We start from the raw sequence: 15,719 nt of genomic DNA on the forward strand, positions 1-15,719 counted from the left end.
GTATCTCATATTACAAGGGATTTTTTTTTCTTGTCCAAATTAGACTTTAAACCCTGAGGCCACAGATGTATTTAAAAAGTTAGTAGTTGGCAGTTAGTGAATAATGAAAATCAAGGAGAAACTTTAGAAAGGACTGAAGAAAAATGCCTACACTTGAGGCATTCTGGTAGAGGGTATAGTGGTCTTTCAGGGTACAAGTGGGTTTGGCTGGCAGGAAAGCCTTACTATTGTGCCAATGGGGAAACTTTATGGTCTCCTGATTGTGGTTAAAATCTCAGAAATCCAGACTATACAGGATGTTCCCAGGAAAATCTCTAGACGAGGCAAGTTGAAAGAACATTTACCATTTTCTTCTACCATTAAAGGCTAACTGACACAATCTGTCTTGAAGCCAGGCTGGCTCCAATAAGTTGTCTTGAGAGACTTAGTTTATTTACTGAGACATGGAGGCAGAAATAAGCAAAACATAAAAAACAGTCTGCACTCTTAGGCAATCTTTTAAAACAGGGGCACTGAATTGCAAGCCCCAGTTCCATTAGTACCAATCAGTGCAACATGAGCTCACACAAGTAAAACAGCATAGGAGCTGTGAACTACCTGTCTGTCACGACTCAAATGTGGGCAGTGAGTTCCTTGTGTTTCTCTTATAATAGAAAAATTAGTGCTCAGGTACATATCTTAAAATCATGGCATCAAACCAGAAATAATTCCTTCGTTTTCTGTCCTGCAATTTCAAGATTCAGAGAGCCAAAAGGTGTCTCTCAAGATCAAAGGTATCTCTGTAGATTAAAGTCTTTAAATTAAAACCTATATTGTTGTGGCCTCTGTTATTATGTTCTGACATATGCTGATCTTAGTCCTATTGTTTGTTATCAGAGCATAGCAACAGCTCCTGCAGGAGTGGACTGCACTGTGCTGTGAGACCATCTCAGTCATGCAGCACTGAGGCCACAGCTATGACTGCCCTCTCCCAGCAGCACCAGTGCAGCTCCTGGCTGTATCACTGAATGCTGTGGCTACTCCTGCTGCTACTTTATTTCATTCCTTTCCTAAGAAAATTAGCATCAAAACCGCTGGGGGTGTGCAGAGTGAAGAAGGAACAATGTCTTTAGGTTTGCCCTGTTCATTTTTTGCAAAGACTAGGACAACACATGCTGCAGAGCTCACCCTTCTAGCAGGCAGAGACCATGGAGGACAATGGGAAGTGTAGAGCAGAAAAAGGACAAGAGAGTGAGCAACAGTTGTAAGCAAAGAGAAAAATGGTTTAGAAATATGACAGGTTTTATTTAAATTGTTCAAATATATTAGCTTTTTTACAGAGCTAGCAGTGTGCAAGTAAATCACTAGCCAGCCAAAAGTAGGAGTGAGGTCATCCCCACCTGAGCCTGGGTGCCCCTGACAGTGATCTTGTATCTCTCCAACACCTGCTCCCAAAGCCAGCTTGTCTGTCTCTATAACACATGCACAACAGTGCAGCAGGCCCCTGAGTGGGGCCTCTAGTTTACAGCAGCCTTGTGGACTAAATTCCTTGACACAAACATCACAACATGTGTAGATATGCTGAAGTCTCCTTCATTGCATGCACCATCACAAATTCCTGCTCAGTTCAGCTGAAGCCCTATGAAATACACACCAGCACACAGGACTGGTGCTTGTGTACCTCCATGAAAGGAAGTAGCAGATTCATCTCTGCTACAGGGTTAGAGTTTGTTCTTAGTTTGGCATTGGGGGACAAGCAACTGAACAGATGTGTGTACCTTATTACATTTTCAATATCAGATAGTTAATAATCAGCTGCCTGCGCTGGACTGGAATCAGCAAGCACAATCAGTAAAATATTCCATATCACAGTATCAATGCCCTGAGCTAACTATTTGCTTTTTGTCTTGTCTAGATTAAAATAAATTTTTAAACAGATTAGCTGCCATGTCCTTACCAAACATACTTTAAAATACTGGCAATCCTTCAGAGGTTAGTGTGTTTAAATGTGATCAACCATAGAAGCTAGGGCAAGAGGGAACATTTTAGAATGGTAAACAGTATTTGAAATACAGTTTAAAAATCATGTCAGTTAAAAACATATTGGCTAACATTCTTTTATCTGCAACTCATCTGAACATAGAGCTAACAGCAGCATTCTGCATTGATATTTCAGTCTTTGTATACCTTAAATATACACTTTTTCACTGCTAGAGAAACACCCTGTTCTTAACCTCAAAAGATGGTGTCTCTTTTTCTAAAACCTTAAAATCTGAAGGTCCCTGTTCATACCTTCACCCACAGGTCTAGTTCCTAAGTCCCTGCATGTTGGACTTGCCTAAAGAGAGAATGAAGACCAACCTTGCTGCTTTCTCAGTGAGTTCCATTGGGAAGTCAGGGCAGAGCAACTGCAGCAGGCAGTGGTATTCCTGTGCTGTCAGCAAATCTGCAGGAAAAGAGAGGTGAGAATATTGTAATTCTTTTACAGGCTGTTCCCTCCCCTTCCTTCCTCTCTAGGAAAAAATCCTCGTATTCCCTTTACTCCCAATTCAAGCAGTCTGAGTATTAAAGACAATATAACTTTCAGAGCTGGGCTCTTCAGATGGAATTTCCAGCACCATCTGAAAGAGGCCTGATGAAGAGAAATCCTATTGAACAAGCTCCTGCAGAGAAACTGGTAACAGGTAGTGATTCAGTGTGAAAAAGGGGTAACCAAAATAGGGCAGTTTCAAGTGAGAACACAATTTGGTTTGACTTGAATATAACCATGTGGAAAAAGGAATCATTTCAAAGTTGTTTAAATTTGCTGAAATTCACTGGCATGGTGACATTCCCCACAAGACACTTGAAAATCATCCACAGAACATCTGGCAGCAGTAACAAAGGCAAACAAGGTTTTTGGGTTGTGTATGGAAGGCTACAGAGTATAAACCACAGACGTTATTACTTTGGCATTCAGCAAGGCAGCTGGATGGTCTCTTTTGGAAGAATGTGTACAAATCTGGTCACAGCACAGAACAAAGATCCAAAAAACACAAGAAAACCAATCAAATGATTCATGTTTTAGAGAGTAGCTTTGTGAAAGACTGGTCAAGAAGGAACTCTGTGGGTCAGCAGAAGGAGTCTAAAAGAGGTGATTCTTAGGGAAGCTTTAGGATCCCGAGGGAATGGAAACATCTTGATGTCAAAAAGCCCTACATGATTGTATGTTCACAGTCCAAAAGGCTGTGGACTGGAGTTAAGAACACTAGCTGAACAGCAGCAATTTTGCAGTACTTCTATATACAGAAGAATGCAAAGTATGGAAGAAAGAGCCAGAGGTGAAAGTAGTGCCAAGCAGTAGTCAGGGAGGGGATCTCAAGGGCACTGGCAGTGGGATTGAGGTACACAGCATAAGTTCTTTTGCCACAAACATGTTAGTCTTCATTAGGCTCTCATCCAAATAACTAACCTTGTTTCAGATGACAGCCACAACTTAGAATCATTAAGGTTCAATCATTAACCAATGCTGCCAAGTCCACCATTGAACCACATCCCTAAGCATCACACCTACATGTGTTTTCAACACTTCCAAGGATGGTGATTCCATCACTTCCCTGGGATGGGGAGTGGGGAGTGGGGGGTATTCCAATGCTTGACCACATTTTCAGTGAAGAAATTTTTCCTAATACCCAATCTAAACTTTCCCTGGTGCAACTGGAGGCCATTTTCTCTAACCTTGTTACTTGAGAGGACAGACTGACCCCCATCACTCTACAACCTCTTTTCAGGTAAACGTAGAGAGCAGTAAGGTTTCCCCTGAGCCTCCTTTTCTCCAGGCTAAACAACCCCAGCTCCCTCATCCATTTCTCCCAAGACTTGTGCTCCAGAGCCTTCACCAGCTCTGATGCCCTTCTCTGGATGTGCTCCAGCCCTTCAGTGTCCTTCCTTGCAGTGAGGAGCCCAAAACTGGACACAGGGTCCGAAGTGTGGCCTCACCACTGCTAAGTACAGGGAGACAATCACTGCCCTGGTCCTGCTGGCCACACTACTGCTGATACAAGCCAGGATGCCATTGGCCTTCTTGGCTACATGAGCTGCCATTCAGAAAGACCTCAACAGGCTGAAGAGATGGGCAGAGAGGAACAACTGAAATTTAACAAAGGCAAGTGCAGTGTCTTACCTGGGAAAGAACAACCCCATGCACCAGCACAGGCTGGGGGCTGACCTGCTGGAGAGCAAGTCTGTGGAGAAGGACTTGGCGGTCCTGATGGACAACAAGCTGCCCCTGAGCCAGCAGTGCTCTTGTGGCCAAGAGGGCCAATGGTGTCCTGGGGTACACTAGGAAGAGCAGGGCCAGCAGGTCCAGGGAAGCCCCTCTGCTCAGTTATTTTTGATGGTGCCAAGCAATAGGACAAGAAGCAAAAGGCAGAAACAGATGCACAGGAATTTCCACATGGATATGAGGAAGAACTTCTTTACTGTGGCAGTGACCATGGACTAGGTTGTCCAACAAAGTTGTGGAGTCTCCCACTGGAGATACTCAAGAACCATCTGGATGCAATCCCATGCATACTCTAGGATGCTCTAGGATGATTTTGCTTGAGCAGGAAGTGGGACCAAATGACCCACTGTGTTCAGTGACCCCTTCTGTGATTCTGTGATTATCCACAGACCTAGCACAGGAAGCAGGTTACATGGAAACAGAGAACATGGGCATATAAAAGCTCTTCTTCAAACAAACACTTTCTCATAAGTGAACAGGATAGTATGGACCTCTTGTTCTTCAAGGATTTCTAAATCTAGCTTTGAATAATGCTGGGCAATACATTTCTGATCTTTGCTAAAAAGTCTAAATATTGGTCTGAAGGAATTACACCAATTGGAAAGTTTATGCAATACTCAATTTCCATTTTTTATTTGCTTAAATTGAAATTCCTGTTTATGCATCCTTACATATCTTGCTTGTTATTGTTTTTTCTTTCATTTGTCAACTGGCCATTATAATAACTCTTTCTTCATACTGTATCTTATTCAATCTACTTAAGACATAACTACATTTATCTGAAGTTAAATCTGTTTACCTCACCCTCTACCTCTTTCCCTACTTAGCCCAGTTGTATTTGTTCCTCTGCTTTGATCCCCTTTAGATTTTCAGTGTGGTGTCCAGCAGTATACAAAGCATCCTTCATGCATTCAGAACAGACAAGCTCTAGAAGGATAATCTGCCTGCTTTAATCAGCTAGGGTCCTTTTCATTAATGTTGGTTTTTAATCTCCTCTTTTCTCCCTGAAGGTGAAGGAGTTTGAGGTTGGTTTTTTTTTAAAGATGAAGTTTCCAAAGAAAGTTGCACTTTTTTCTCAGTCCCCATCTGATTGATAGACAAGAGCAGCTTCAGAAGGTAACTGGGCCCAAAGAGAGCATTAGTTTTGAGGCATAAATAGAAATCTCTTACTTGGCAGAAACAACATAGTTCAAAAACTTTTTCTTCTCTGTCTTCTTGCCAAATCACAGCACTATCCTTACTCCTCTACCATAAAACAACAAAACGACATAGAATAAAAGAGGAAGTCTTCTCAGAAAGAATTTGGGAAAGGGTGTCAGAGATCCTCTCCAAACCAGCACATTGGAGAATGAAGTTTGTTGTCAATAAAAGTGGAATTCATTACAGTTTCAATCTTTGGGCACATGGTCCATTTAGACTAGAAACTGCCCATGAAGCTGAAGTGGTGCAGAGAAGTTCCTGCTGTAAAGAAACCCTTTATTTCTAACACCTGGGGAAATGGCACCAAATTATTCACTGAAGTACACAGGCAGACTTTTTCAGGCTGTAACAAAACTCAGCCTGTAGACACCCCAGGCGCCTGACCAACAAATCATACCAATTTATCAGACTATAGTTGGGTACCTTTTCTACAGGAAGTGGGATCACCACAGACCTTAGGAGGTGTCTTCAGTTTGCTGTGATCACTGTTTTCCTATCCCCTACAGTAAGGTCAGTGAAGACCATGCAGAAAATTACATTTGCCCATGTACCACATTGTCTGCCAAGAGCTGCTTGGAATAAACAAGGGCAGTTTTGGTGCATGACCACGTTGCTCCTTCCTGTCTCCAGGCCACAGCTGAGTAAATAGAGTTCAATGTTGCATGATGAAGAAAGAAAGAAAAGAAGGAAGGTACCAGTCAGAATGAGTGAAAACTGAAATCCACAACTGCTACTTTGGTTGCTGCCACAAATTACTGCATCTCAAGTTCCAGTAACAAATGAAGCAAATCATGGAGTGTTTAAATCTGACCCCACAGCACAGGGCAGTGAGATATACACACTCTACCATGCCCTTGCTGTGGAACAAATTTGCTCATAACCATATGCTTAAGGATGGAGATTGCAGTCTCCATGTTAATCATGTTCATTTACAGCTGAACTAACACTTCACTCTTCTACTAAAAAAAGAACTAATAACAAATTCCAAAGTAATTTTAAAACAAGAGCTCACTAAGAAGGAGCTTAACAGGAAGTAAGTACTTCGACCATTCAGCATAATTTTTGCTCTACTAGACTTCAAATTCTTGCTTTGTACTGCTACTGAGACCATGCCACTAGCAAAATTCTAACCCTTTCCTACAGACTGGATTGTCCTCTGAGTAGTTTATTGTCTTTCAGTGCCTGAGGCAGACTGTTTCTCATGTTTCAGAGCTATAGTGGAGACAGAACTTTTTCCATGTGGTACAGGCTTAGAAGGTACCATTTTCTGGATAAAAATGGCCTACCTTGAAAAACATGGAGGCAGCTGCTTTATACTTCCCTGTCTTTTAAGGCATATATTAAAGCTGTTTCTGGTTTGTATGTGGCTAACAGATGGCACACAACTGGGAGTGATGCAAACTCCAGGAATACTAAATGATGTGTTAATTCCTCTGTCAGTGTTGTGCTGAAGTGTAGACACACCTGAATTATCTTAAAACCAGTTATCTTTCATAGTGACAGCAGCCTAGACATAGAAGCTTGGAGCTCAGTGAAGGCTGTAAAATCTACCAGGAAGCCAATAAATATTTAGGACTCAGCCTGAATTGCAGTCATTGCTTCTGTATCTAGGCTGCTTTCAGCACAAGAAGTAGCTATCTACAACACTGTCACAACATTGTGACAGCTATAAAAAGGCCCAAAGCAGTAGGAGAATATTTACTGCAGCTGGTGTATGAAATCTGCCCCAGAACATCACATTATCAGCTTCCCAGAAACACAAGGATTGCCTTGATGAATATACATTAAAGTTCCCCATTCCCATAATTTTTTATGTACAACCAGTATTCAAGCAGACTGGAGCCCTGGGCAATGTAGCTGTCCCCTTTGAATTATGCTAGGACACACAATTTCCACAGGTTGTTTTTCTACCACAGTCATGAAGTCATTCAAGAGTCATAAAGGCATAGAGCTGTAAATCAGTCTTCTGCAAATATAACAGAGAACAGCCTAATTTTATTTTATTTTTTTAAGTGTTAGAAGAGTCTTTGCTGGTCTTTAGCTTTTAGTGTTTCTGGTGCAAGTACCACATATATAGGATTCTCTCTATATCCATTAAGGATTGCAATCTTGTAGAAAACAACAAAAAAACCAAAAGCCCCCCAAAACAAAAGTCTGTGTGTTCTCATGCTGTCTACAGAAACTACAATTTTACAAAAAAATGAAAACACATGAGCATTGATAATACTGCAACTTCACAAGTATCATCTGGCCAGTAGGCTAAACCCTACACATGCCTTGTTCAAAGGATACCAATGGCCTAATTTCCTCCACACATCTAGTGCTAATAATAATTCAGAAAGCCAAGAATTCTAGGGCAATTAATCCATGGATAGGACTGAGCATGTTCACGTAAGACATGTACAGCAGAATTAATTTTGCACTTAAGCTGTATACAGACAGTTTCTACAATCATTAAATCATAGTCTAAAGACTGTAGGAAAATCAGAACAAAAATTAGGGAGACCCATTTGTTACTTCTAAGCAACAGAAAAATGCTCTAAAAGCCAAACATTGATGCCAGGTTAGTAAAAAACAATTTTTTAAAGGAAGATTTTCTAGTGAATAGTTTAAAGTGGATAATGGTAAAATCTGTATCATGGATCAACATAAGAACCTGGAGTCTTGGGCATAAGTAGCTTTAAATACTGTGGCTTTGTAGTAGGGTCTGGCTCAATCTCATTATATACTAGCATATATTATTTCTATATTTTATACATTTTATAAATTACTAGTGTGCATTTTCTTATTTTAACAACCGGATGCATTAACTCTGTCTTCCTGATGATGAAGTTCAACCTGCACCTAAGCCAAGCTAAACGGGACAGGCTCACTGCTCTTTCTCCTTTCCCATCACTTGCTAGTGGACACATGGTTCTGAACCACCTCTTATACCAGCTCTGACACTCAGCAGGCCTCTTGCTGAGAAAATTCAACTATTTTCCTGGGCTAGTGAATTGCACTGGCTTTCAGAAATATGTGATGAAAGCACATGCAAAGGAAGAGCACAACCAGGTACAGGGAAGAGGGAAGAGGTGGATAAGGACAACAGACTCGCCCCTTCCCAGCAGAGAAAAACTGATAGGCTTAAGTAGTTCCCTGCTTAAGATGTTTTAATCCTTACAGTCCAGGACGTATGCAAGGCAATATCACAGGATTAGTGATCTTCCTAATCAAAAGCAGGTTCAGCTTAACCTGCTATACTTGCACCCTGCCTGCTGTGATGGTTTGTGAACACTGGTATCAGACATATTTAAGACACAACTTTTGGCATCCTTACTATGCAAGGAGACAGATGAATTCAGGTTACTCACAAACCTACTCTTTCCAGTAATACTGTTTAGGTCCTCCCAGATAGGATCCCAGGACATCCTCAGGGAAGGACCCCAGAAGCCTTTGTGTCTGACATGACATGAATGACAGCAAAAGTAGACAGGGTACCTGAAGAATTCACAGAATTACTACAGTTTGGCTCAGACAGAAAGGTACCTTCAACAACTGGCTGTACCCTGGATTGCTTTCCCAACCTGTGAGAATATGAGCAAAATCCTGCCAGACATAAAGGAAGGGTGCTGCTGCAAGTAAGCAGTCTTGACAAATAAGATGTTTTGCACTCTACAAAAGGAGCATGGCTGCAAACAGCAGACTTAGGTGACTCCTGCTGACAATAGGTAAAAAGAGTCAGTTTGTGATGCAAAAAAACAAGGAGTAAAAGAGATTTATTAAGATTTTCCTGGAACAACCTATGTCTGACTCAAGACGAAGATAGTGGAGAGCTAAGCAGACTGACCTGAAAAGGTTTGTTGGGGGAGTGCTGCAAGAGAGAGGATTAGCATTGTGATTGAGCAGAAAGCTAGTTTTGAAGTGCTTTGAAGAATGAAGTCATTTGTTCTGGAAGTAGCTGGGACAGTTCATATGAACTGAGAAGTGAGTCCATTATGGGTGAAGTAGCACCCTACTTTGAGCAAGCTAAAAGCTTTTAAAAGAGTTAAATCTTCTAGATGGTGCGATTGTTTTCCTGCACTTTTATCTTGAGCCCTTTTATCAATAAACCACTTGCCAGATTAACAAAAACAGAAAATGAATTTATACAGAACTTCTCCAATTCTATCCCCAGAATCCAGATTCTTTCTGTTTATACAAATGTTAATCATCCTCTAGTCTCTTTCAAATGCCCCATAATTACCCTTTAGTATGAAGTGTTTCATGTGGCAGCATTACTTCAGCTTTGAGTGAATGTTACTCAGGGCACCATGAGCAGTGCCAAAGGTACAGTCCAAGGCTATCATTTGGCGTGCTTATGTGGCTAACATGGCACTTCCACAAACTGAAAAATTCAAACTTTCATTAGGAACATAGAGAAAGATTTCAGCTCTCATGGTTGTAAAGAAAACATTCCAATATTGGAAGAATTTAACTGATGCACTGTGATATTCCTGAATCCACAGAAAATCTGAAACATGACTGAAGTTTCATCTTTTCCCTTTAGGAACCTAAACACTATTCCTAATGCAACACTAAAGACAATGTTAACTCTTTCATTTCTTGTTTTAAGTCTAGAATGAGACTTTGAATGTAGTTTGGGCTTAAAGAATTCTGAGTTCCTAAAGTGCAAGAACAGCAAACATTAAGAAAGGAGAAGCCGCCACAACTTCTGGCAATATTTCCAGAAGCAGAAAAAGAAGATAGAAAATTACAAACAAAAGAGTCTGGTTTAAATTTTCCAGTACACAGTTGACTACAGGAACCAGATGGTGACTTAAATGGACAGTCAATTTTCTCTGTGCAACGTCCTTTAACATTTACAAAGATAAATCCATCTGTATTCCAAAGCACACATAATCCTAAAGATATGCTCAGCTCATTGAGTATGAGCTCTAAGGACATTTAGCTTTCTCTAAAGGACACAGGACTAGTTTTATGGACTACAGTACAAGAATGTATGACCCATCATGTTCCAGAGGCACAGCAAACCCAGACCATAACAACCCAAGACAGATAAATGGTTTTTAAGACAGATAAACTAGAAAACTAGAAATAAGGTACCATTTCAAAGTGAAAGTAAGTTATAACTGAAATGGTGTATCATTTGACATTTTTATACTTGTCCACCATGAAATTACTTTTTCCTTTCACTATAATATTATTAAAGACATAATTAGCAGATGTCCCCAGCTATAGGTATTAGCCTGCTTTCATCTTGTTCAACAGTTGACTTTTCTTCACTTTGAGAAGTTTCCAGTCACTCATGTAGAAAATAATCAATCCAATGCCAGAGCTAATTGGTCTTGTAAACAATAAGGAGAAAACATTCCTGTTGAAGTTCTGGCCATCTGGGGGGCAGACTGCTCAACCACTTGAAACAGGACCCACAGCACTCTTAATCGTGAAATACAGGAATGCCAGCAACACTTCACTGAAGAGGACCATCATTTCCCCAAGCTCTCAAACAGCAGCAGTAATCTTTAGACAAGATGTGGATCAGCCTCTGCTCAAGAAAACAAGTTGTCATTAAGCTTAAGATCTTCAAAACAACTGAAGAATTCATGGCTACACATCACGAGATGGGCAGAGTAAATGGGCAGGTGGTATGCAGCTGTATTTCATTCAATGCAGGACCTTACATACAACCCCTCCTCCCTTGGATATGTACTAGGACTAGTGACAATATGGCCAGTCTTCAATTAGTGTTTGGTATTTCCTTTCTGCTTTGGGAGCCCCAAGAAATACAGATAGCTGGCAGACAGCTCATCTGTGTCATGCACACAGGGCCAGGGAGCAGAAGAAAGCGATGACATTCACCTAAAACAAAAAGGAGGTAGAGGATAAGGAGGACACACAGTGAACTGTGGAAATGCTGCAGATTGCTGTAGCAAAGTAAGATCAAAGATTTCTTTGATTTCCAGTGTCTTTCTACACAACATTTCCAGGAAACATCACTGAAAGGTTCCAATGAACCAGTTCTGCTAGAATGAAGTATTTTCAAATACGTGTTCATATGGCACGAGGTGGCATGTAAAAGCATGAAGTGTAACAGTCAACAATTTTTTCAGTACAATGAATAAAATAGGAATGTTTTGGACTTTCCTCTTCTAGTGACTTCTTTGAAAGAAGCATTCAAAGAACAGTGCAGCTGCTACAAGCACCCAATGGAAGAGAGACAAATCATTTCAGCATAATTTATGTCATGATTTGGGATAGCCTTGTGTGTCTCTTCCTGATGCTGCTCCACACTAACTCTTCACTAATCCACTGCAAACTTTTGACTGCACCTTTGCCAACAGCTGTCATCAGAGCAGGCACTCTGATATTGCTTCTCTGAAACATCATGAGCCCAGTCGTGAAGGAGACAAATTCAGGCATGTGAAGAACAGAGAATTCCACATGCCACCAAGAGTGACACCAGTATGCAATTACACAAAACAGTCAACTCACTGTGATTGAAACTCAAAAAGTTGGTTTTGATCCACAAGGCACTGAAGGATCTAGAACATCCTTCTCTGTGCACTTGGAACCATTTGACTACCTGACATAAACATGCACCTCCCAAGAACTGAAAGCCATCAGCAGGCCTGGTCATTCTTTGACTTCACTGCACAGTATATTTACTAGAGGTTTACACACAGGCTATGCAGTATAATCCCAAGTACCCAGACTGTGAGCTAGTTTTCTCCAATTTTCCTTCACAAATTATAATGCTTAAAAAAACTGAAAAGAAAGGGCATTGTTTTTAGGAGCCTCTGAGTTAACAGTTAAAGTCTCTATTCATGAAAATAAGTATGGTATCTGGACCTATGCTTGGGCAGTGTTGTTCAGCCATGTAAAATGCTCTTAAACACACCAATATTGACTCTCTTTTATGGCTGTGAAAACTTTAAAAGAAAATGAACCTCAAACAAAGCAAATCCATAAGACAACTGGCTGGAGAAAGGTAATCTGGTTAATGACAAGACTGAAGAAGTCATCATTAGTTATTTAAAGGAAATGCAGTGGAGCATGTAAGCTTCACAGAGAATGCTTTGAGCCCATTACAATATCAATGAGCTAGATTAATGATTGTAAATGACCACCACTACAGAACTGGTCTGAATACAGAACAGAATGAATGCACTAAGAGAAACCTGAAACAACAAGGCATCCAACTGCCCCTTTTAAGGGTATGCTTTTGGCTAAGGTTCTGTAATGTCCCTTGATTTTAACTCTTACAATACTCTACTGAGCTATGTGTCAAAAGATACTTTTTTTTTAATGATTGAAAAGAGAGAAAAAGAATGTTAATTTTGGAGAAATACATATTTAATGTAATTTAATTTAATGGAGAAATACATATTTAACAAGAATTTAATATAAATATGAATTTCTAAAAAACTAAACAAAGCCTTTTTTTTTACTTTTCTTTAAGAAAGTTCTAAACTTTTCCACTAGTCCTGAAAGTTTTTTTATGGATATCATGCATCTTTGTCAAAGTTTAACTTAAATGCCACCTATTTAACAGCTAAATAAACTTCCATGGACCATCTTCCATGAACCACAAGTTAAGAATATTTTGCAGGAAGAAAGTTCAGGCAAATGTCCTAAATATTCAAGCATTATGCCCTAACACTGATGCTATGCATATATTATGGTAATCAAAGAAGTGTAAGAAACTAGACAAAAGAACAAGTTGTTGCAGAAAGAGAAAAGGACACTTTCTTGTTGCATAGTGCTTTCTAGAAGGGAATAAAAGGCCATCTACTGGAAGACAAGTGCAGAGAGGAATTCATACCATAATCCTGGCTTGTTGAAAATAAAACCAGACTTCAGTTCTGTAATCTTTTTCAGCCTCATAACGAGGTCAGACTCTTCAAGATCTTCACAAGGATCTTTATAGCAGGAGCAATGAAAAGGATTATCACTTAACTGATTAGTTGTGAGATGATAACTTAGCATAGTGAGCAAATTATTTTTACTAGATATGAGATGCAGGTGATTTCTCCTACAGGAAACATGATCAGTTTTCTGTAAAATCCTGGATGGATTGCTGCTGTGATACAGGCTACTGAGTAGACAACAAAAAAAAGAGAAACAAAACATCATCTCTAAAATATATGTAGGACTCTCCTTAGCTAGAACAGAAGATGGCAGGAGTACTAAAAACCCACAGTTACTGCTGACTAATCCATTAATAGCAACAGCCAGTGAGATGGGCCATCTACAGTGAGTAACACTGTATTAACCTTTACTAGCAGCTGGGGCCTCAGCTACATTGCTCTAACTGTATTCTTTGTGGCTTCACTTAGATTTTTTCATCTCCCATGCAACAATATCCTGACTGTTCAGCAAAAAAAACCATCATGGAAATGGAAGTATGGTAAACCCTCAGAGGAGGAGTGAGATGAAAGCTGCTCTTTAAGCATCTCCAGCCATTGAAGACTTAGAACACACATGTTCCTTTTATTTCCTGCAACATTTGCCCTTTTTTTCCCATTCGATGCTAAGACTTATGGAGCAAGTCTGAAAATCAGATGGTGCAAATTGTACAGCAATATAGCTGTAAGAAGTACTTAAATGTAATATATTTCAGCATGTGTTCTTGACTCAAAGGAAATGTGCTGCATCTTTCAAAGCAAAGCTTGAAAGCTGAGGTCCTATTTGCTCCCAGCAATTAGAAATAGTTCTTAATACTGCCCTGATGGAAAAAAAATTGCTTCCTGGTGTTTCTGGCAAAAGAACTCTATCTCAATTCACTGCATCAGATGTAGTTGTGTTTTAGTAGTACTTTATGTGAAGTGGATGGTAAAAAAGGGGATGCTATACAAATGTCTTAATTCATACTCCTCTCACTTTCATACCATGCTTAAAGGTAGCATCCATCCTTTCAGTTGTCTTTCACATGAGTTATCTTCTGTCTGGATCTGTTTCAGGCTTTGCTGTGCCAAGTCCCCGCCTACATGCAGTACTAAGGGCTCCAAAACTAGTACTGCTAGCTCTTAAGAGATTTAAGATTAAATGAAATTATTAACACATAGGAGATCCAAAAGGAAAGCAAAAAATATCCCATCTCTAAGAAATCTCAGAGACGTTCAGCAGACAAATGCAAGAGACAGTTCCTCAGTTATTAGAAAAATACAGAAAGTGACTCTTTGGACTGGAAAACATGGGTCCATGTGCCAAAACAAGACTTAACTGATCCTGGAATTGGAAACAGAAAGAATAGGGGCCTTTAGGATTCATGCTTGTGGGCAGCAAACAATGATGAAGTTCAAGGTTTCTAAATTATCTCCACTAAATGGGACATGTTTGGAAAGTCACTTTGCATGACATGTTTATCAAGGGAAAAAACAAATCTTCTCACTATTTACTTTTGTGCTTTCCTTTTAGGAGGATGTTTTCTGGGGTTTGGTAAAGAACAAACAGATGAGTGCTACAAAGGGAAATAGACTGAGAGCCTTTATGTGTACATGTCATTTTCACTTGCAGCTTTGTATACACAGCTGTGACCAGAACAGACTTTTGCTGAATGAAGGACACACAGTTCTGCAGCCACTGCCACAGCAAAAGGAAGATGATCATTAGTTGGTTTGCAGTTAAGGTTTGAAATAACAAATCAGTGAATTATTTGGAAATTTAATTAGCTTCTCTTCTGATTTCCTTTTCTTTATGAACTGCTGTCTGTATCACTCTAAAATCTTTCCATGAATACAGCGTGGATTTGAAAACTTTCAGAGCTAGACAGATTAGATTCTAATTTCAATGTTAACTATTCTAGATGTTAAAAGGAAGCACTGAAAATACTTTCTATTATATCTACTAGGAAACAAAAAGTAAATCATACAACTGCTAGAAGTGTCTTGTACAGCAGGAGTATGTGGAGATGCAGGAACAAATTTGTTGCTGTAGTAATGTGTCTTCAGATGCAAAATAGGAATAGGGACAGAAGAGTTTTGTCTAGATAATATAAGCATAATGTATTCTTATTTTTTTCAGTATTTTAGTATTTCTAAGTGTGAATACTACTGGTCACCAACACAAGATTAATGATAATTTCATATCACTTAACAGATGTATCTGACTCAAAAATGTCTCAAAAAATTTATAAGGAAAAAATCAAGGAGTAAATTTAAGCAGGTCAAATAGTATCTAGAATGTTTAAGCAGAAAAATAAAAAGTATTTATGATGTTCTCAAAAAAGTGACAATGTTCACCTCAGTGATTGTCATATTTGTCACAGATTAAATACACAGCTGCACATATGATG

General features: G+C 39.6%; 1 protein-coding gene across 1 annotated transcript in view; it reads right to left on the reverse strand.

Moving 5' to 3' along the window:
* Positions 1–15,719, reverse strand: part of CSTPP1 (centriolar satellite-associated tubulin polyglutamylase complex regulator 1) — a 77,909-nt gene that overhangs the window by 11,881 nt on the left and 50,309 nt on the right. The window contains exon 4 of the mRNA XM_079309160.1: positions 2,341–2,425. Within this exon, the coding sequence (XP_079165286.1) occupies positions 2,341–2,425 (85 nt within the window). The remainder of the gene's footprint in view (positions 1–2,340; positions 2,426–15,719) is intronic.

This window comes from Erithacus rubecula (assembly GCF_903797595.1).
Source record: "Erithacus rubecula genome assembly, chromosome: 6".
NCBI lineage: Eukaryota > Metazoa > Chordata > Aves > Passeriformes > Muscicapidae > Erithacus > Erithacus rubecula.